Source organism: Stenella coeruleoalba (assembly GCF_951394435.1).
Source record: "Stenella coeruleoalba genome assembly, chromosome: 2".
In the NCBI taxonomy this organism is placed as follows: Eukaryota; Metazoa; Chordata; class Mammalia; order Artiodactyla; family Delphinidae; genus Stenella; species Stenella coeruleoalba.
In genome coordinates, this window is record NC_137147.1 from 151,133,011 (window position 1) to 151,156,982 (window position 23,972).

At 35.8% G+C, this 23,972-nt stretch overlaps 1 protein-coding gene across 2 annotated transcripts in view; it reads left to right on the top strand.

Annotated features, from left to right (window-relative positions):
• Positions 1-23,972, top strand: part of PRTG (protogenin) — a 136,055-nt gene that overhangs the window by 57,300 nt on the left and 54,783 nt on the right. For both annotated transcript variants that reach the window (XR_013827126.1, XM_079913275.1), the window contains exons 4-11: positions 846-979; positions 2,502-2,639; positions 2,903-3,061; positions 3,670-3,829; positions 4,636-4,883; positions 6,948-7,112; positions 10,359-10,664; positions 11,394-11,582. Coding sequence is in view for 1 of the 2 variants with exons in the window: in XM_079913275.1 (XP_079769401.1) it covers positions 846-979; positions 2,502-2,639; positions 2,903-3,061; positions 3,670-3,829; positions 4,636-4,883; positions 6,948-7,112; positions 10,359-10,664; positions 11,394-11,582 (1,499 nt within the window). In the remaining variant the exon portion in view is untranslated. The remainder of the gene's footprint in view (positions 1-845; positions 980-2,501; positions 2,640-2,902; positions 3,062-3,669; positions 3,830-4,635; positions 4,884-6,947; positions 7,113-10,358; positions 10,665-11,393; positions 11,583-23,972) is intronic.

The following is a 23,972-nucleotide window of genomic DNA, read 5'->3' on the forward strand; positions in this document are numbered from 1 at the left end:
CACAGCAGGAGGTGAGCGGCGGGTGAGCAGCAAAGCTTCATCTGTATTTACAGCCGCTCCCCATCGCTCACATTACCGCCTGAGCTCCGTCTCCTGAGCAGCATTAACTTCCCGTAGGAGCGCAAACCCTACTGTGAACTGCACATGCAAGGGATATAGGTTGGACGTTCCTTATGAGAATCTACTGCCTGATGATATGAGGTGGAGCCGAGGTGGTGATGCTGGCACTGGGGAGCGGCTGCAAATACAGATTATCATTAGCAGAGAGGTTTGGCTCCACAGAGACCATAATAAATCAGTTGCCTGCAGACTCATATCAGAACCCTATCAGTGGTAAGTGACAATTAAGTTGCATCTTACAGAGTAGACAGGACATAAGCAACACACTTCAGGTGTCACTGTCTCCCACCATCCCCAGATGGGTCCATCTAGTTGCAGGAAAACAAGCTCAGGGCTCCCACTGATTTTGCATTATGGTGTGTTGTATAATTATTTAATTATATATTACAATGTAATAATAATAGAAATAAAGCACACAATAAATGTAACGTGCTCGAATCATCCCTGGGGGGACCGGGGAAAAAATTGTCTTCCACAAAACCCATCCTTGGTGCCAAAAAGGTTGAGGACTGCTGAGGTACAGCATAATTACTTATGTTTTAGAGAGTTGTAGTAACCCAAATGAAAACAATTGAATCCAGCTAATATTTTTTAAAGTCTTTAAAGTATTATTGCATCTGGCATTTTTAAAAGGTTGAGTATATGAATTCTTATCATAGAATATATGTTAAGATAAAATATAAAATTTACTACAGAGAGTTTAATCATCTTTCCTCTCATGACAGGGTAACTGCATTACCAACAGGAGTATTGCAGATCTATGATGTTGATCAAAAGGATGCTGGAAATTACCGTTGTGTTGCTGCTACTGTAGCCCACAGACGTAAAAGTATGGAGGCCTTGCTCACGGTGATTCCAGGTACCACACATAAGTTGATTTTTCAGTTTTTAATGGGACCAGCTATTAATTTGCCTTCTCTGGCTATAATAGTATACCGTAAAGTAGTACTTCAATTACATTTAAATTTTATTGTAATCTATTTGGAAAATGATCATTTTTATCTATTTAAGCAACCTTCTTCTCAAACTAACTTGTTTTATATGTCAATGTCAACATCTTTAAGAAAGATTGAATTTTTGTTTTGTAAATACTTCATTTTTGTTTTTAAAATATAAAATACAGAAAATCTCAAAAAAGAATAATAATCATCTATTTCCACTAAAATTGTCCATTGTCAATAAAAATACATTTGTTTCCAGTTTGGGTTTTTCTGTTTGTTGTTTTAAGAAAAATTATAATTTGCATTTGTAGAAATGATGCATGTTTTATTTTAAAGAGTAATGTCTGTAAAAGTAAAATAACTTTTTTTACATTAAACAGTGTAAAAAGTACAAAGATATATTTTAAAAATGTCCCTAGTTCCATATCCAGAGATTATCACTGTTAACATTAAGTGAACATAATTTCATATATTTTACTGTTCATAAATATAGTTAGAAGGGAAACTGGCTTGAGAGATGATATGAAGAAAGAAATATTTATTTTATTAAAATGGAATTATACATAGATGCTAGTTTTTTATTTTTAAATAATTAAATTTACTTGAATGTAGTGGAAGAAAACCAGACCTAAAGACATTGTTGAACTTCACGTGAGTGTTTACTCTTCACAAGAGATATTACTTCCTAAAGATCCTTTAAGACTAAAAATTTTTTCACAGAAACATTGAGACTTAAATTAAATTTTTAATGCCATGTTTTAATTTTAGGTGGTATCTATTAGCTTCTTGGTATGAAGCATAAAGACAAAAGCACTCTCACACTTCTTTGTTCTCCCCACTGTCACATAAATTCCTAACAAGATTAGTGAAAGCATTAAGTCAGTGTTTGAACCTCAATTAAAAGTGGATGATATGGAAACAACCTAAGTGTCCATCAACCAGTGAATGGATAAATAAAATGTGTCTTATCCATTTAATTAAGTATTAATCTATTATTATTATTCAATAAAAGAAATGAAGTACTGGTACATGCTACAGCTTAGATCAACCTTGAACATTATGTTAAGTGAAAAGCCAGTCCCAAAAGACCACATAATGTATGGTTCCTTTTTTCTGAAATGTCTGGATTAGGCAAATCCAGAGACACAAAGTAGTTGTCAGGCTATGGGGAGAGGAGATTGGGGAGTGATTGCTGATGGGATGGAGTTTCTTTTTGGGGTGATGAAAATGTTTTAAAATTGATTATGGTAATAGTTGTATAACTCTGAAAGTACTAAAAACCATTGAATTATATACTTCAAATGGGTGAGCTATATCTCAATAAAATTGTTTTTCAAAAAAGAAAAAAGTGAAAAACTTCAGAATAGATATTTTAACTCATTTCATTCATTATATCTTATTTATAATTTTTTCTTATATCCTGCCTTTTCCATCTCAAAGATAAGGAGTCTAAATCCTTCCACACACCAACCATTATAGCAGGTCCACAGAACATAACAACATCTCTTCATCAGACTGTTGTTTTAGAATGTGCGGCCACAGGAAATCCCAAACCAATCATTTCTTGGAGCCGTCTTGGTAAGTCTTAGGAAAAAAAAAAAAGTCTTTTCCTTCAACTTTGTTCATACGGGTGAAACTGATAACATGTTTATTTTATATACAGCACACATGTTTGGCAATTATGTGGCTTTTAACTTTCTGGTATTTCAGTGTGTAGAGGAAAAGTTTTAGCATAGAAAATTTTAGACTTTTTATAATAGTGATTGTTTGAATAGTGATCTTTTGACAAATTTTAGATCACATGTTACATTGTTTTAACTGAACTGTTCTCTTTGAAATAGATCACAAGTCCATTGATGTCTTCAATACTCGGGTACTTGGAAATGGTAATCTCATGATATCTGACATCAGGCTGCAACACGCTGGAGTATATGTTTGTCGGGCCACTACCCCGGGCACACGCAACTTTACGGTTGCCATGGCAACTTTAACTGTATTAGGTATGTTTTCTTTCCTTCTGCAATCAGGAGAATCTTACATCTTAACATTTGCTGTTTTATCTCGTAGCTTACTTCCACTTTTCTTGAATTTTGTAGTGTTGATATAAAATTGTAAACCAGTGATGAATTTTAGGAGGAAATTAAAGCCCTACGTTAAAATATAACTAGAATCACTCTGAAGTTGCCATCCTGTTTGCTTTTATAGCATTATGGTCCTTCTTAGTTAATTTAAGCTTCCTTTTTAATTTCCTTCTCACCCACCTACAAATTCATATACCCATTGACCAGTCTAAGATTTTAATCTATTGTCTCCATGCATTCACAAGTGGCTGTATATTGGGCTTGGTTAAGTTAGGATTATGGCACACATATTTTTAGTGTGTTTGTATAGATGGTGTCAATGGGGAAAGCCTGGGGAAAGTGGACATTAACTGAGCAATGCAGAGAAAAGACATCTGGAGAGATAGATAAATGTAGAGTGTAGACAGGAAGCTCAGAATGTCAAATATTTTCAGGGGTGGGACTTGCGTCACTTGCTGTACTCTTCCTTGACTCTATATCATTCCTGTTTGGACCACAAAAATATTTTCTTTTTTCTTTAAAAATAGCTCCTCCTTCATTTGTCGAATGGCCAGAAAGTTTAACGAGGCCTCGAGCTGGTACTGCTCGATTTGTATGTCAGGCAGAAGGAATCCCCTCACCCAAAATGTCATGGTTGAAAAACGGAAGGAAGATACATTCAAATGGTAGAATTAAAATGTACAACAGGTGGGCTAAGTCACTTTGCTACTATTTTAGATAAGATATAATGGCTTTAGTAATTCTTATGTGAAACGGTTATAGTTATAATATCAAATACCTAAATTATCCTGGTATTTTAAACTGAAGTAAAATCAATAAGAAATAAACTTAAGATTGTAATATCAGCATGTCAAAAATCCTTTTGTATTTTATACATGGATCGCGGAAGTGGTAGATTATAATGAAATGAATGTTGAAACAGTTCCCCAGACCTGGGTTCTGGTCCTGGTAAGCCACCAGCTAAGTTATTAGCAAGCATGTTAACCCTTTGGAGTCTCAGTTCCTTGTTCCATAAAGTGAGGAATTTAGAAGGAAATAATTAAGTCTCTAAGAGTTCCTCCACAGTTCAAACTTAATGATTTTAAGAACTCATTTTTATTAGTATAAATATGAATCTTCTTGTATCACTCTTGTATGTTGAACAAAACTTTTGAACATTTTTGTTGACCTGAATTTTATGTAGCATTGCAATGTTACAGAAATTTAGATGCTACTACAGATTAATATACTTTCTTAATAAAAGCCAAATTTTAAAAAAGAGATTAAGCTGTCACCTAAAGCAAACAGGATTTGGATATCACAAGTACTTATTTATATAGACTCAGAAAATAAGAGTAATCTTAAGCAATTCATATAGATTTTTTTCATAGGGCTGGTCACACAGTTTTTTGTTCTTAATAACTTGTTTTTTAAAATTAAGAGTGCACTTAGTAATAGCTTAACTTTATGTCATCCTTAGAATTTTCATTGAAATAATTTTTTTCTTTCCTCAGTAAATTGGTAATTAACCAGATTATTCCTGAAGATGATGCTATTTATCAGTGCATGGCTGAGAACAGCCAAGGATCTATTTTATCTAGAGCCAGACTGACTGTAGTAATGTCAGAAGACAGACCCAGTGCTCCCTATAACGTGCATGCTGAAACCATGTCAAGTTCAGCCATCCTTTTAGCTTGGGAGAGGCCGCTTTATAATTCAGACAAAGTCATCGCTTATTCTGTGCACTACATGAAAGCAGAAGGTAAGCAATTTGAGTACTGTTTATTTTTATGTGCTATTTACTGTCAGGGATTTGTTTTCAATATAAATGATGTCTCACATAATCCACAAAATACTTTTGAAGTTCTATGGCATTTACCTCTTTTAATAAAGTAATTACTATATCACCTGTGTATAAATTTTTTTGTTAAATTTTGTATTGTTGTGTACTTTATGTATATAAGTATAGTTTAAGATTTTCTGTTTAGAAATAAGTACCAACTCTGCATGCTAAAAGTTACAGAGTGGTGTACTTAGGAATTTCGTTTCAGCCGAGATGTAAATTCCTTCCCTAAGACTTAAATATATCAATTTAAGTATGCAGTTACATAGGAACAATGGTGTAACTGCTTAATAAAATAATAAGGTGAACTGTAGTCACTGTAGCATGTTATTTTTAAAGGGGAAAGTAAACATTTTCAGATTCCCCGTAATATGATTTTATCTATTTTGATTATTTTTCTGAAATCTCATAGAACTCTCTAAAAACTGAGCAGGATACTCTTTATTGATATCTCATTTATTATGTAAAAGTAGATATCAAATTTTTCTTAAAATTTTTATTCAGTTCCATTTCTGGAATCTTTTTTATCCTAACATTTTCTTTTGGCAAAAATTTAGAGGAAAAACTAGTTATAAATCCTAGAGATTTCACTATTGATTTCTCATGGAAACAATGGCAGAGGTTTACAGATTTTGGTTATATACAAAACAGCCTACTTTTTATGTGATAGACATTCCAAACAAATTCAGATACCCAGAGAATGGTGATATAATAAAATTGTCTGTACAAACAGGTGGTTTGTTGTTGTTTGTTTTTTGTACTTTGAAGTAGTATTTTGAAAAGGAGTATTTTGAATTTAAATCAGGGGTCATGGTAGCAAGAAGAATGAAAGTCTGTTAACTGAGCATGTTGGAGTATGTTAATTCCCTTTTTAATGATTTAAGAAGGTAAAAGGAATGCTGGTTTTGGTGGAGACCACTCTTGTTCGCTATTATGGTTGTTTCATTAGAGCCCTCCACATGCGGCTCAGTGGTCTATTCAAAGGCAGAACAAGGCTTTTTAATTCGAACTCAAGGACCTTGTTTGGTAGGTCAGAAATCGTACTATGCAGTTCCTAATTAACGAACCATTAGCTAGTCTGTTGTGAAATGCCTGTAATCTTGTCTAATTAAAATGCTATCAAGTTAATTCAGAAATGTGGGAAAACTTAATAGTGGAATTTGCCTTCTGTTTTGTTTATAAATCCAGTGTGGAGAGAAGGGGCTCCATCCTTAGAGAGTTTTGATTAAGTTGACGTGCATTTACTGTGAATTGTTCGCAAAGCACAGTAGCTGCCAGTGCTCTTGTTCCACTTTACAAGTTTACTCTGTAGGAATTAAATCCCACAAAGACAAATCCTCTTCTATACCTTGCTATGCATATTTTATTAAGAATTGCTGAGAATTTTTTTCCTCTCTAGGGGGGGAAAAAAACCCCTCATTGTGGAACAAAACATTTTGAAGCACATTCTGTGCCTCCCAGTTCTTTTGCTTTCAATATAAGTAAAAAGAACAACTTGTGTCAGTCAAATTTAATAGAATCTCTAGGGGCAAAATGAGATCTTTTGCAGGACAACTTTTGGTTTGGTTTGTTTTTATAAAGAGTAGAGCCATTACATTCCCTACTGTCTCTCCATTTATGTTTAAAAGAAAAAGGAAACCATGAGTTTAAGCAAGTAAAATTTACACTGTTAATGAGCTACAGTGTTCTGTAGCGTTAAACTCTGTTGTGTTACTGCTGTACATTGTCTCTACTCTGGGTTTTGACTAGATGTTAAATGATGTTTAGAGAAGATTAATTGTTTTCAGTTTGATTTATTCAGGAAAAATTCAAACTAGTAATTTGTAACAAGACATGGTTACTTTTAGAAAATAAAAACCTTCCTATTCACATGTTTTAAAGGGTATCCAAGGACCAGTGTTTCATAGTGGAAGAAAATGGTAATGGTTTTGTTAATTTTATTTTGAATATTCATAATTTTTAGACACTGATTCCTTAACCTAGGTTTAAACAATGAAGAGTATCAAGTAGTCATCGGAAATGACACAACTCATTATCTTATTGATGACTTGGAACCTGCCAGCAATTATACTTTCTACATTGTGGCTTATATGCCAATGGGAGCCAGCCAGATGTCCGACCACGTGACACAGAACACTTTAGAGGATGGTAAGAAAACGTGACTCTAGGTCATCTCAGCATGAACAGTAATATGCTTTATCATTTTCAATGAATATGTGTTCTAACTCAGAGAAAATATCCTGGTTTTGGTTTAAAAACAAAAACAGAAACAAATGTGATAACCAGCAGGCTAATTTACCATTTCAAATCTTACTCTCAGTTTTTGACAGTAACATGATGAAGAGCACTTTCATTTATAATTCGTAATACAAATTTTAATAACAAAATTGTCCTTCTGTTTCTATAAGTTCCTGGTTTAAATTGTAAGTGTGTTGCAGGGTTTTTGGTTTGTTTTCTTTTCTTTACTGAGGAGAACAAAATGTGAGATTCTCTAGGCGGGAAAAAATATAATGACAGTTACATATTGAGTGTATGTAATGACTGGAGGTCAGAGGCATTGGACTTCTGAAACTGGGAGTTTAAGAAGTTTAGTACTTGTCAGTTAAAAAAATTCTTATAAAATCAGATAGCAGTTAGTTTATTTTTAGATACATTGTGCTTATTCTGCATAAGCAGGAAAGTATTGCCTGTTCAGTTTGTTACCTGGGGTTGGAAATTGAGTTGCTGTCCTTTTGAGGGCAGGCCTCCATATACTCTTATAACGGTGGGAAATTCTATCCATTAAAATGGTCCTGGAGAACTGTTTCTCCTCCTCTGACTCTTCATCTCTCTCTTCAGGGCCTCTCCATGGCCCATTTTTGTACTCTGCAGTGTGAAAGGGGGATTGTTTAACATATACTTAATTATACTATTCTTCCTTTACACATGTTTTCGCATCCTCAGGAAATGGTCCACCTTTAGTTTTCAAAACATTTTTATATAAATGATTCTCACATCTTTTTCTTTGTCCATTTGGTCCCAGAGCTATTATATCTCTATACTACTACTTGTGTAAATGTTTATAAATTCAGACTTTTACTAAATGAAAAAATTGTCATTGATCTGGATGATGAATTCCACATTTCAGTTTTCGTTTAAGAGTCTGTTCCATTTTAGAGTGAACCATGACCTCTCTGGTTACCTAATTACATTTAACAACTTCTGACATGCATATCTAAGGTGAAACACAGGCTGGTGTTTGTTGTAGTTGTTTTGGGTTTGTTTGGTATATGAGGTGTATTCCCCCATACCCTTCAAGAAAATGTGTCTTAGCATAGCAAGCTACTGGTTAAAGCTTGCCAATTCCAATTAAGCTGTGATCTCAAAGTTTTTCTCCTTTTAAACCTTTCCTTAATTCTGCAACTTTTTTGTTTAATTTTCATTTTGTTTTCTGGATAACATACGGACTTCTGACACTGCTTTTCAATTTTCTGCATCAGTATTCCCCCATTTCCTCAGCCTGTACTTCTCAGACTGAGATGTGTGGGTCTCCTAGTGTGCCCGTCAGATACAACTAACACTTTTGGAGTGTCTAACACTGCGTGTTCTAAAAACGTTCCCTCCATTTATATCCTTTAATCCCCACATAACCCTATGATAGAAGAACCATTGTTATATAAGAGATAGTAGGGTGTTGGGGATAAGAATATAGGCTCTAGATCTACTTCTTCACTTACAAGCTGTGTGACCTTGGGTAAGTGATTTGACTTCTTTGTACCTCAGTGTCCTCAGCTATAAAGTAGAAATGATAATGGCACTTTCTTCATTGGGTCTTTGTGAGAATTCATGAGTTCATACACATAAAGGACTCAGAAATGCTTGATTGGTTTTCCCTTTCCTACCTATTATTTCATTCATTCAACAAATATTTATTGAGTACGTGCTGTGTGTTATTCAGTATTTAGTAGTGAATGAAAGAGACAAAAAATTGTCCCATACCTTGTGGAGCTTACTCTCTGTTGTGGGAGAAGGGACAGAGGAACAATAAATAAGATAAACAATCAATGATAGGCTCTGTTAGATAGTAATAAGTGTTGAGGAGAAGGGGAAAAAAGCAGAGAAAGGGGTAAGGCTTTAGACAGAGATACCTCATGTAATAGGTGACATTTGAAGACCTGAAGGAAATGAAAATGAGGGAGCTGGCTAGGCAAATGACTGGGGGACGTGAATTCTAGGAAAGGACATGGAAATTGCTAAGGGCCTGAAGCACAAGCACGGCTGGACTGGAGGGAACAAGCAGAAAGCAGTAGGAGATGAGGCACAGAATGAATGAGGAACCAGCCATATAAGTAGGTAGGGCTGTGTATGAATCCATAATGAGGACTCTGGCTTTTACTGTGAGTGAAATGGGAGCTATTTTGAGCAGAAGAGAGACAAGATCTGACTTGCAATTTAACAGCAAATGTATTGGAGACTAGGTGGTGAAGAAGAGGGCAGAGGCAGGGAAATCTGTCAGGGGGCTGTTGCAACAAAACAGGCCAAGGGTGATGGTGCAGGGACCAAGGGGGTGGCCGTGTGAGTAGTAGAGTCATAGGATTGAACGTGGAGAGTGTATGGAGGAGTCAAGGGTGACACCAAGGTTTTTGTCTTGAGCAGTTGGACAAATAATTGCCATTACTTGAGGTAGGAAAGCCTGTAGAAGAAGCTATTCTTTTCATCCCCATTTTGTATATGAAGAAACCTAGACACAGAGAAATTAATTTGGCCAAGATCACACACAGACAGTAGTAATTGATATAACAGGGATTCAGTTACACAGAGACTAACTCCAGAACCCATCTTAGCTCTTAATATTAGACTGCCTCCCAGTTTACCTGGCTCATTTTCCTGGACTGCCTGTCGTATTCGAATTATTTACAGGGAAAAAACATTGTTTTCATATTAAGCGCCATATATTATAATTAGGAATACAAAATTCACACTAATTTTTAAGATACAACTCTTACTAAACACTTAAAATTATTTGTCAGGTTATAACCCTGGTGTCCTAAGCTTCTCCATTCTTCTGTAATTCTCTCTTCCTTGTTTTAAGACATTTTGGTTAGGGTTACTGAGAAGTATTCTCATATTAAGTAAGCTCCTATTAATCCCAAAGAACATCAGAACAGTCACAACAACAGCAGTGAAAGCCTTGCTTTCTTTGGTTCTCTATATCGGATCCTCCCTCATTATTTTTTCCTTCCTCTTTCTGGTTTGTACTCTGCTTGACTGGAAACCTCAGCTAGGGCTGAAAGTATCTCTCTCTCCTTTATTATGTGATGTGTTGCTGTTAAGATACTTCAGTAAATACTGGTGTGCTAGTTGACAATTTTGATGCTAAATATTTATAAGCAACCTGTTTTCTTGTATGACTAGTTCCCCTGAGACCTCCTGAAATTAGTTTGACAAGTCGAAGTCCCACCGATATTCTCGTCTCATGGCTGCCAATCCCAGCCAAGTATCGGCGGGGCCAGGTGGTCCTCTACCGCCTGTCCTTCCGCCTGAGTACTGACAACTCCATCCAAGTTCTGGAGCTCCCAGGGACCACTCATGAGCACCTATTAGAGGGCCTGAAACCTGATAGTGTCTACCTGGTGAGGATTACTGCTGCCACCAGAGTAGGGCTGGGAGAGTCTTCAGTATGGACCTCACACAGGACACCCAAAGCTACAAGCGTGAAAGGTAAATGTTGACTACTGAGGAAGAATAACACAGTATTTTTCTTTTTTTTCTTATCTAACTTATGTTTACATTTTAAAATTTTGTCTTATGAATTGAAGTATTCCATCGATCATGGGCTTAATTGAAAAAAATTTTAAAGTTTCTATTGAGTAGTTTTTTGCATGGAGCTCATTAGTGTGTAAAACTTTTGGTTACTCTATGTTTACTTAGCAGATCCTTCAAAGACAGATGGGTCCAAATCAAATTGAATTACCAGAAGTTATATATTAATAGAGACCTAATTAATATCATTGCCATATATATTTTTTTAAATTATCATTTTAATAGAAAAACCGTAATACTAGGAAGTTCCAGACCCGCCTCCTCTTTTACTAATGTGGAATGTAACATGACTGGGCTTTTTCTTGTTAATTGATTAATAATAATGCCTGTTCTATCACAGGGGAATATTGGATGGTCAAAATTAGGAAACACATACTGCTTCTTTGAAAAAACTTAAAATACACATGTAATTTTGTTCTTATTTATATACCTTAGTTTTTTAGGTAGTATTTTATATTTTTAATTCTGTCTCAAAATTTAGTATCATTGTGGAATTTTTAATATTAAAGTATAATTGTTGGAATTGAATTTTTATGCAACTGTTGGTTTAAAACAGAGAGAGCTATATACTATTCTGTGTTTTCATGTGCATTACGAGTTTCTTATTCATCTGGTGAATTTTTCTAGCCCCTAAGTCTCCAGAGTTACATTTGGAGCCTCTGAATTGTACCACCATTTCTGTAAAGTGGCAACAAGATGCTGAGAACACAGCAACCATTCAGGGCTACAAGCTGTACTACAAAGAAGAAGGGCAGCAGGAGAATGGACCCATTTTCTTAGCTACCAATGACCTTCTCTATACTCTCAGTGGTTTAGGTGAGTGAACCTGTACTGTTTTTCCTTTTTTCCTTCCTCCCTGACCAATTGGGAAAAAAGTTATAGGATATAAGGCAGAAGTAATGACTTAATGGTAAAAAGAAAAGAATTGACCCTGCTACATCATTGTGCATATTCTACTGCTTAAGTCAGTGAATGGTCCTTGACTCACCACTGTGAGTGAATCGGTACAATGTCAGATAACCAGGTTATCTTTCTATCTTCTCCCCACCTTTGGGCATCGATTTTCTTTCTAAAGTTTACTTCTGGTGGCGTGAGATCCTGATCAATTCTTGTGACTGTGTGGTGGATGTAGAATAGAAATGTAAAATTAGGAATATCACCAAATGATCAGATAATGCACAATAATTTAAGTTTAACTTAGAAATTGCCTGAGAGTGCCAGGTAGGTGTATTATTTTGCATGTGTGAAAGATATGTAAATTATGTACAAAATAATGCTCTTACATATGACCCATGTAACTGTAAATATTTACTTTATGTAGTTCTAACCCAGGAACACTAAAGAAAAAGCACTTAATTTTGTGTTTGGAGTCACCAGAGTTCTGAAAGACACTTTTATTCCCTATTCATCCTCTCTTTGCACAGTGAGAGGATTTCATGATGAAAACATGTTTAGTAGAAAGTAAAGACACTTATAACTACAGTAAATGTGTGAGTATAAACGTACTCAAGGTGTAGAATGCACACTTAGCTGTTTGTTGCTTGTGAGTAGATTTTTACCCGTAAGCACAAAGCAGCATCAACTAAATTCCTGCTGGACTGTTATCACACCTTCTGCACATAATGGAAATTTACAAGCACTCTGGCTTTCCCTGTAACAGACTGCCCTTTGGAGTGCAGGAAGGGAAGAGGCACAGGGGTCCCACAGGGGACTGCTTCATTATTTTCCCCTGGCCTCACAGCACAAGCTGTGAGAACAGCATTAGACCCAAATCCCTGTGCAGTAAGAAGCAGTGGTGGGAATCTGTTTTCAGATCCAGGGACGCAGAACCCCATCTTCCAGTTCTTTGCCGTAATTTTTCAGGTGCCGTTTTGCTCGTAATCTTGTGTTGGATTTTAATTGAATCTGCATTAGGTTAAATAAGTTTCACAGTTGATCCCTGTCACACAGCTTTATAAAGGACGAGGAGAAGTTACATATGTTCCAGGGTGACCTTCCTTAAGCCATTGATACTCAGATGACGTTAGCCCAACCTACTGTCAGCCATTCAGCAGCATTTATTTCTAGCCATGCCTTCTCAGGGTGCCCTCCCTTTCCACATGCATGTCATTTAGTCAAGAAAATTTTAGTCAGTATCAAGTTAAGAAACAGGATTTGAGACAATTTTTAATGAAAAATCAAACTTAGTACCTCCAATTTCTTCACTGATAAGGAAGTGTACGTACATTGAAGATAAAACAGTAGATTGTTAGACAAGTCTTATTGAACATATAGGTAGCTTATTCTAAACAGATGAATAATTTATTAGAAAAAAACAAAAGACTGCTGTGCTTGTGAAAAGTTTAGAGAAACATTTTATTAAAACTTAGCCAATTAAAAACAATTCTTTAAAATTTTTCTACAGATGGCATATATATGAAGACGATCCATTGATTTTTGTTGAAATTTTTTGTAATCTCTGAATAATGGCTTTCCATCCTATATACCTTTATTTCTTCCTATGTTTTGAAAATAAATATTTACTGCCTGTGTTTTTATGTCATAAAATCCTTTGCATGTGCCATTTGCAAAGGATTTAAAATCATTTTATAGTGCATAAAAGTAGGAAATGATTTTGTTATACTCAATATACCCCATCTATTAAAATAGCCGCGTGTCTCCTGACTGGAGTCAGACTGGGTGGCTGGAGTAATTGCAGTGCAGGGTTGCAGAGTACTCTCTCATAGCTGTAGGGCTTTCTTGTTAGATGGCCCGTTCCATACCCCTGGAGTTGCTGTGTCCAGGGTTGGATCGGCTGACTGGCAGGGATGCAGTTGTGTGGATTCAAGCACTGTGCAGCTGTTGACTAGATCACCTTTAAGATGCCTTCTAATCTTGAGAGCCCTAAGGTCTCATCTTCCTTTTCTACAAAGTCACTCTTGGGGCCTAGCCAAGCTTACAGCAAGCTAATGGGTTTAACCCACTAAGCAGGCAAGTGTTAACAGCTCTCACTCCTTTCCGTCTTACTTTTGGCTGTTGGGAGAGCAGTATGTTCTATTAACTGGACAACTGACCATCTGTGACCATTTTTAGCGAGAGCATCTGGCGGTAGCTGCCTGTTTAACAGAGTGTGATATGTCTAGAGGGCAGTAGGTTAAGGGAACCCTATCTGTGTCTTACATGGTGAATACTTGCTTTTACTGAGCTTTTGCACATTAAAGATACTCTAACCAGAACTAGATTTACTAAGTAGTCTTGGAAATGAAATTTAAATGCTTTTGTTTGCTGATTCAGTGTCAATTTGAGTAGGAAACTGATGTCTCAAAATTTCATTTTCATGCTAATCCCCTTTCTGATTGCCCTTTTTGTTTCCACTTCAGGTAATGAAGTTTTCAATAAAAAAGTATGTTTTGGGGACACATTCTCCTTAGTAATACATACAGTTCTTTGTTTCTGAAAGAAAGAAATAGGTGAATGAGTTCATATATTTCAATTCATTTAACAAGCATTTTAAATTCTTTTTAAAGTAAGGCATTATAGCACTGGATTAAAAAAATGTAACAGATGTGACCACTGCTAAAAACATTAAACCAAAGATTAAACCAAAAGATTAAGTTGAATCACTTGTCCAACTTTCTCCCAAATTTCTGATTAACTAAATTTAATTGTACTTAGTAATGAAAGTTATTTTAGAACATTTTACTGTAAACGCTCAAAGCTCAATTCCTTGAGATGTAGAATGTTTTGTTTTTTAAAGTGGCTAAAAAAGGCTCTTGTGTCTTTATTAGTATAATATAAATATTGGCAGAGCAGTGGAAGTCTTTTTGACGTTGTTAGTTTGTTTTACTTTAATGATTTTAATATATACAGTTTGATTTTATTGGAAGTGGTTTACTTTGGGGGAGTTGGATAAAAAGCACTAGGCTTGTGATTTAATGTTTATTTGATTTGTTCTAAATTGTGGTTTGTGGTTTTCTTCAAGATTTTGCATCTTCGTAGTAATTATTTTCACTTAGTTTTTTTTCCTTGGCACTTTCAGTGTTTAGTTCAGTTTTAAATAGAATTTTTAAATGTTTCATTCATCACATAATAAACAGAAGCAAAATTAATAGCACACTTGTGTTCCCTGATAATAGACTGATTGAAATAATTTGTTCCTCCTTTTTTGGTCTGTTTATTTCAGAAATTGGCTTCAAATTCTGAAGTTAGAGTTTCTGATTGCAAGAGGACTGTTTTCATAAGCTGATTGTCAGAAACTGTTCTTAATTGTTTTGTCTGTGTAGAATAGAGTGAAAAGGGGGGGATTATTTAGATAGTGCTGTCGTTTAGCATTTAGGACACTGATGTTAGATAATCTTTAGCTTCTTTTTTGTCAAAGAATTTGTGCTATTAAATTTCACAGCGAACATGATTAATGAGCATTTTATTTAGCACCAATTGTAAAGATCCAAAATATTTAAAATCACACCTTCAAAACTCAGATTGGTTTTTGAGAAATCTAAAGTTGTAACTCCCAGTTTCTGCTGGGAGTAGGAGTCTGAGGAAACAGTCCCTAGTTAATGATGTAATTTTAGAGTCCCTTAGCCAGTTTGTATAGAAGCATGGTAAAATCAAGTCAGATTTCTGGGTGTTATCTTTCACTATAGTAGAATAGGATTTGGTTGTGTGGCTACATATCTCAAGAAAGAAAACAACTAGCACTGGTGAGCCAAGTTGATATAGCTGGAGAAAGTTGTAAGCTTTCCTTTAGTCGAGGCAGAACAAGATTTTGTGGCATAAAGGAGACCACTTTGAGACCACTTCGAGCAGAGAGGGGTCATTGTGAACCTTACTATAATAGCGATTTTGTTTCGAAGAGAATTAGAATCACTCAGTTTACGAAATATGGAAGTCACGTTTTAAAGCAAGCCAAAGTCTTTTCAGAGACTGTCTTCCCTCACCCCTCTCACACAAGGAAGCCTTAGATAACACTCAGAAAGTCTTTGGAAACATGCTACAGGTGAAAATCCTTACAATGTGGTTGGTCTGTAAATTTCACATAAGACGGAGTAAAAAATACACTATATTTTATAACAAAATCTTCCTAATTGTGAATAATTTCAAGTGTATAGTTCCATACTGACTTAGCCTATAAATTCATTTCAGATAATCTGGTGCTTTGATATTGACTACCAGTTTAAATGTCATTATAGATGCCAGGAGTCTTCCATGCTGAAGTAATGTATAGTCGACAACATAAATATCATTAAGCATTCTGTCCAGATGAGCTTTGACTTCATAAAGCAGCATTGGTTTCTCTGAGATCACTTTGCATTTATTTGTTAACAGACCATTTTTAGGCTTGGTGTAAAAATTCCATTAACATTATTGCTGTCGTTTACCACAGGAAAGATCTTTGGGGACATAACCTCACATTTTTTGCCTCTCTTCAGTTCTTCCTGTGCTTTACCACAGTTAATTTTCACTTTTAGTAGAAATAGTTGCTCTGAACAGTATCTGATTGTGTTCTTTCTGTCTTTTCAAATAATTACAAAATAAGTTCATTTAACTGAAGTCAGTAGACTTCTTAAAGAAATGATTTTGGAAACCATCTACTATGTAGGCCATAAAATTGACTGTGAGTACAAATTATAACATAACAAAGGGAACATTTAAAAAGTACTGTATTTCACTTCCTTCACTGTTAAATATCTTTTAAGTTATTATGTTGTGTTTAATCTTTTATCAAGACAAAACATGCTGAAACTTAAACACAGACTTTAGGGAACACTGAACTATTTATTCCTAATTTATCAAGAGAGTAAAAATTTTTGAAAATTCCCTTCTCTGCAATATCCAACAATGCCAAATATGATTGATATTCAAATCACATTTTAGAACCGTAATACTTAAAATTTTTTAAAAAATACTTAAAAAACCAATACCTCAAAAAATGGAGCATCCACTTCTAAAAATCCCATTACTAAAAACGTACTGCTATATAAAGACAATAAAAAGATTTTCATTTGCCAATTTGCAACTACCTCTAGTTAAAAACAGAATGTTTGCAGGTTGATGAAACTGTAAGAACTATACAAAATTTACAGTTAATCATCTGTTTATCTTTCCTTAAATTCTTCTTCTAGGATGAAAGGTAATCTTCCATTTTAAAATATTTTTAATGCTCTCTGGACAAAATTGGAGACCTATCTCTTCTCTCTGGAAAAAATCTTGCTCAACTTTTAAGTCTTAACTCTTCTGGGAATCCTCTTGTGACCCCAAATGGTGTCAGTCATTCCCGTGGTGCGTCATCTACAGTGCTTTGTTATGGGAGGCACGTGGCACTGATAGTTAAAAGAAAAACATCAGTTGACTAAGCTTCATGTCTGCTGCCTAGGTTTAACTTACAAGCTCCACAGCTTATTAACAAATTAAATCCTCGTTTTTTGCCTAATCTTTTAAATAGGGATAATAATAATAATAGTTATTTAGAATGTTAGGAAGATTTAATGACATAATACACATAAGGGTTAACATTGCATTGTAAATTGCATTGTAAGTCCTCAACAAATGTTAGCTGTTGTAGTTGTTTTTACAATAACATAGTTCTCTTCCCAGGGTAGAGTCTGAAAATCTGTATTTAAAAAAATTTTTTTCCCATATAACTTACCATGATCATTAGATATGGAAACCGCTACTTCTTGAGCTTTAATATGTATATGAATTTACCCAGGGACCTTGTTAAAATTTAGTAGGTCTGGGTGAAGCCTGAAATTTTTGCATTTCTGCTCACTTTGAGAAACAAGGGTCTAGACCAGGGCCAGGCAAATTTTTTCTGTAATGAGTCAGATAGTAAATATTTTAGGCTTTGTGGGCTTTATGAACTGAATGTTTATGTTCCCACCAAATTCGTATGGTGAAGCCCTAACCCCTAATGTGACTGTATTTGAAGATAGAGCCTTTGAGAGAGTGACAAATGTTAAATGAGGTCATAAGGGTGGGACCCTAATCCAATAGGGCTGGTGCCCTTAGAAGAAGAGGAAGAAATAACAGAGCTCTCTCCACCATATGAGGCAATGAGAAGGTGACTGTCTACAAGCCAGGAAGAGAGCTCTTACCAGAAACGGACTGCTACCAGACCTTGATCTTGGACTTCCCAGTCTCCAGAACTATGAGAAGTTAATTTCTGTTGTTTAAGCCATCCAGTCTATGGTGTTTTGTCATGGTAGCCTAAGCAGACTAATACAGTGGGCTATATGGTCTCTTCCACTGCCACTGTAGCACAGAGCAGCATAGAAAATTCATTAATGCATGGGTGTTGGTTATGTTCCAGTAAAAAGCCTTACTGTATTTATGGAGACTAAAATTTGAGTTTCATATAATTTGGACGTGTCACAAAATATTGCTTAAAATTTTTTCTGACCACTCAAAAATATAAAACCATTTTTAGTTGGCAGGTAACCCAAAGACAGTAGACCATATTACTATGGTTTGCCAATTCCAGTTGTAGACTTTATAGTCCTTACTCTTTAAAGTGTGGTCCCAGGATCAGCAGCATAATCTGGAATTTTATTTAAATGCTGAATTTCAGGCTCGCCCTGTCCCTTCCCCAGACCCACTGAATCAGAGTCTCCATTTTAATATAATTACTAGGTGGCTAGTATGCACATAAAAGTGGAAACACTGGTCTAGATGACCTAGTAATATATTTCCTAAATAGCCAGTGTTAATTCTTTATAACTTAATAACTCTTAGCTCTAGTTTGTTATTCTTGTTGGAAACCTTTCAGAAATTTGTTATTGTGCCTTCTAGGTTCCTGTATTTCTGACTCTCTTAATTGTCAAGCCAATTATAGTTTTTAATTATTGTTCCTACTAAACCTTTCTTTAGTCCATGTTTACTGTACTTCTTACTGCTTATCTTGCTTCTAGTCACACTTCCCCATACTTCTCAGCTTACACATGGAGAAAAACATGGCCTTTCATGAGTATCATCATTCAGTCAGTACATTTCTTCCCAAACATCCAAGGAGTGGATGAATCACAGGCTTTCAGGTATAATCTTCTCATTTGGGCCCTTCGTTTCTATATTTTGTTTGCCACTGATACTCATTCACAGATTCATTCTCAGGTATTTACCACACTCACTATGTGGTAGTCCCTACATTAGAACACAGCCATATTTAATGTAGGCATAATCGTAGCATTTGGGGAACTTAGGAGGAAGAATGATAATTAAATAAGCAATTAAAATAGGGTGTGATGAACTCCTTGCTAGTAGATGTCAGATTGCTGTTACGGCACTTGGCAGGGGCCTCTGACCTATTTTAGGGCTAAAATGGGGATAGCTTTCAAGAAGAAATAACATTTATGTTGAGATCTAAAGGAAGATTAGTATTAGGCAGGCAAAGGGGCAGGGGTTATGTGGAGCCTGATAAAATAATATATAATAAAATAAAGTAAAATAATATAAAAATACACTGTAGTACAGTGTCTTTAATAGACCCCATGCAGGTCAGGGGCTCTGAAAGTTAAGCTTCATAGCTTCAGGGGTAAATCTGCCTTTACAAAGAGGGAATGGCAGAACCCAGGAAATACTCAGGGAATGCTGAAATTTATGTGGGATGGCCAGGAGGTGAGGGAGACCATGTTCTGGAGGAACTAAGTGTTTCTGTGACCAGAGTGAAATTGGAGAGGCCTGCAAGAGGCCAACACCTGGTAAGGCACGTGAGGGAATTTGGGCTTTGTCCTAAGGGCAGTGTGAAGCCATTAAATGATTTTAAGCAAGTCAGTGGCCTGATTAGATTTATGTTTAGAAATATCTTTCTGTTGCAGTGTGTAGAATATAATATAGAGAAATGAGACATAAAAGCAGCTCAGAACTGCTTCTTCCCTGAAAGAGGAGGTTTTGTGAACTTTCTTTTTACTTTCTGGTTCACACATGTTATAAAAGTCTGTACTCTAAGTTTGCTGTAGTCCCTACTGTACATGGCAGTTTCCATGTACACAAATGGTAAATTAAAATTCCTTTAGAAAACAGCTTATTCTGTTGTTTTAAATCGCTTTATACTCAACTTTTGGGGATTAAAATCATCGTATAATATAATATCCACCAGATCAGCAAATTTGGAAATTTCACTGTGCAGACCCTCTTCAAAAATCATTTACAAAGTGTTAGGTAATATTGATCCCATATCTGGAAAAAAAAAAACAACTACCATTTTAACATATAAGGAAAAGGTATTTGGACCTTTGGCTTATGCCTCCCTTTAAGCCAGTTCTGTAACTGTATTAGTTAAAGTGTTTTAATTTATGTTTCATTTGGGTTGAGTAAACTCTCAGGAGGCATCCAGTCATATATCTAATAACATATTCTATCCCCTGAGAAAACCTAATTACTCTTAATTTGGTCATCTCATTTTAGGTAACTGTGATAGTGCCAAGTTAATTAAATATTATGTTTTTAAATGACCAAAGAAATAAACATAGCCATGGATTCCATAAACCCATAACACAAACTGTTCTTTGAATCGACAGCATGAAGCCAGGAGCGTTTAACAGTCACTCGAAAGGAGAATATTTTTCAACCCACTCAGCTGCTATCATTGAGCTTTACAGTGGGCTCTAAGAGCTACAGTACTGTTTGTAAAGCCCTCATTAGCACTGTGTGAGTACAGTGTTTTATGGAACTCAATAGGTCTCAGATAAAGAGACTCCTATGCTTTCCTGGGGCTGGTCTCTTGGGCCCTACTAGAAGGCTTATAACACAGAAGCTCTTTGGCCTTGCAAATCAGTTGAACTCCATTTAGAAATGACTGATAATGGGCTGCAGTTACCGTTTAATTAGTGTAAATTAATTACCAGCAAATTAATTGCAAAGTCGAAACCATCCCCACAACATGCAGTTTTGACTTCTGTGATTTCTTCTCCTAACTCCTCATGAAGACATTGCCTAGAAGATAGTGCCAATTAGAAATGCAAAATTTCTAATTTTAGGGTTCATACAATACACATTTTTCTCAGAAGTTTCTGTGTATGTGTTCCCCATTATTTTTAAAATTTAGAAATTAACGTATATTGATTGAATGCACATACTCACCAGGCCCTGGATTGGGCACAAGGAACCTGAATGTAAAATGGCATGCTTGCCTCCGAAGTGTTTAAGTTCAGCCTGGAGGACCTATCAGCGTTCATAGGAAAATGTGCTAATAGACAAAATTGAGGTATAGTCAGACTACTCTGAAAGCACAGAGGATAAATGACTAATTTTACTGTATGCTAAAAAATTGCCCAGTAGAGAAATGGAGGAGAATCATTCCAATCATAGGAGCTTAAAATGTACACAAACAAAAAGATTAAAAGAGGTAGCCTCATTGGTTTGCTATGGCTGAAACATGGGTTGCATGGGTAGGAGTTACGGAAGCTAAAACCATAGAGTTAACTAGGTCCCATGTTTTAAGGACCCTGTGTACCTTGATAAATTAGTTAGTCTTTGTCTTATCTTGTTAGTAGTGCAGAGCCAGCAAGTTTTTAAATGAGAAAATGACATGGCTTGTTTAGACAGATAACTGGTAATCGTATTGTAGAGGATAGGTTTAGAGAATGCAGTGAGCATGAGCCAGGGAGAGAGGGGGCTGCTGAAGACAGGAAATCAATAAAATGGTTGTTGAAATAATCTAAAATAATAAGTATAAGCTAAGACAGTAGTTCATTGAAGAGAAGGCAGGTATGAAGTTTTTCACACTTAGAACTTGACTGATTACATGTGGGCCTAATAGGAGACCTTCATATATAGGGATTATGCCTAAGGGGTCTATGAAAAGATGCTCAACATCATTAGCCATTACCAAAATGCAAATTAAAAAATTTTAACTACAATAAGATGCCACTACATATCTATTGGAATGACTAAAATTTTTTTAAATGTCAAAACTGCCAATAACAAGTGCTGACATGGGTACAGAACACCTGGAACTCTCATGCATTATTGTAGGAATGCAAAATGGTACAGCCACTCTAGAAGACGGTTCAGTGCTGTCTTATGTCTTAAGCATGCCTGTGCCGTGTGACCCAGCAATCTCATCCTATGTGTTTACTGTAGAAAAATGAAAACTGATGTTCACACAAAAACCTATACATAAAATGTATAGCTCCATTCACAGTCCCCCGCAGGCTGGAAACAACAGTTGTCCTTCAGTGGGTGAGTGGATAAACAAACTGTGATGTACCCATACCATTGAATTACTCCTCAGCAATAAAAAGCAATGAACTATATGGCTACTTGCGATAGTTTGTTGATGAATATTGGCATTATGCTGAGTGAAAGAGGCTGGTCTCAAAACGTTACATTCTGTATGACTCCATTTATGTGACATTCCTTTTTTTAAAAACAAAATATTTATTTATTTGGCTGTGTCAGGTCTTAGTTACTGCATGTGAGATCTTCGATCTTCGTGGTGGTATGTGGGATCTTTAGTTGCGGCGTGTGGGATTTTTTTTTTTAGTTGCGGCCTGTGGGATCTTTTAGTTGTGGCATTTGAACTCTTAGTTGAGGCATGTGGGATCTAGTTCCCTGACCAGGGATCAAACCCTGGTCCCCTGCATTGGGAGCGTGGAGTCTTACCCACTGGACCACCAGGGAAGTCCCCATTTATGTGACATTCTTGAGAAGTCAAAAGTATAGGGATAGAGAACAGATGAATGATTGCCATAGATTGGGGTGTGAGTAGGATTTAACTACAAAGGGGCAGCACCAGCAGTTTCTTTATATGATGGAATTGTTCTGTTTCCTGATTGTGGTGGTGGTTACACAAATCTGTGCACGTGTTAAATAGAACCATACATCCCCAAAATGTCAGTTTTAAAATTTAAAATAGAAGACTGAGGGTTTTGAGATAAGATGGCCAGGCTTTGAATTCTAGCTCTCCACACACTTGATCTTGGTCAAGTTACTGCACCTCCACGAACCTCAATTTGCACAATGTCCAGGATGTTGAGAATTAAGTGTGCTAGTACATGCGGAACCCTCAACAAGGTGCACTGGTACATAGTAAGTGCTCAGTAACTGTTAGCTGTTTGTAAATATGATTAGGTAAGGAAGAAGTTGGACCAGTTCTCAAGAGCTCTGGGTGGACGATACTTTAATTGGAGTAGAGCTTTAGGAGTTAAGACCAGGTTTGGAAAAGTGGGAGATATTAAGTTCAGTTTTGATCATGTTGAGTTGGAAAGGTTGGTGTTCTGGTGGAGATGTCTCTAGCAGCTTAATATATGGGTTCGATTTCAGAAGATCTGAGATGGTGAATCATTGGTGTGCAGTTTGGAGTTAAGCCTACACACTGATGCTGTCCTGCTGCAAGGGACCCAGCATCTTTCTGTCTTAGCTGCAAAGATTTGAGCAGAAGAAACCATTGTCAGCATAATTGTAAAATGAAAGACATTAGGTCATTTTCAGGAAAGTGGGGCACATCCAACAAATCTCATTGAAATTTCTCTTACTATGTGAAATTTTGAACATTCTCATTTTCTGAGTTGTCACTTTCAGTGCTATCTTATTTTTTTTTAATCATCTTCATAGACCTTAGGAAACTGAAATTCTTTTCCATATTCTTTCCATATAGATGAGGTCATATTTATATTCTTAATTTGGTGCAATTCTAAACATTTATCAGTTTCTTTTACTTGCCGCAAAAGATAGAGGAATTTTGAGTAAGAAAGAAGCAAAAGGGATTAGACAAACCATTGCTGATATATTATGGGAGAAATATAGTTGGCAAATTCCAGATTGTATCTTGCAGCAGATCACAGAAGATATTTTGCCCTCTTCAGTATATGAAAGCCTTTTTGTAGCTTTTTTTTGTAACTCAGTTGAATGTAATAGCAGTACTGTTAAAATTGCATTTCTGCCACTTAAATTCAGAGGATTGCAAAGAGCATTAAAATGACAGTGTCTCCTGAAAGAATAAATGCCTTTTACTCTGTGCTGTATATTGTACTGTATCAGAATTGTATCAGTGGCACGCTAGGGGATGTTACACTCAACAGTTTTACTTCCTACTTTAAAAAGATTGTTTTTTTTTTTTAAAAAATTGTTTTGGTGAGAGAAGAAAGGCAACAATAAATGCCTATGTTTTCTTAAATATGTTTATCCATCTTTAAAAAGATATTAAGGTTCAACTTTCCATATCAAAGCCACAAAAATAATTGGGAAAAGAATTTCGATAGTTTTTCCTGGACTTTTATATTCTTAGTC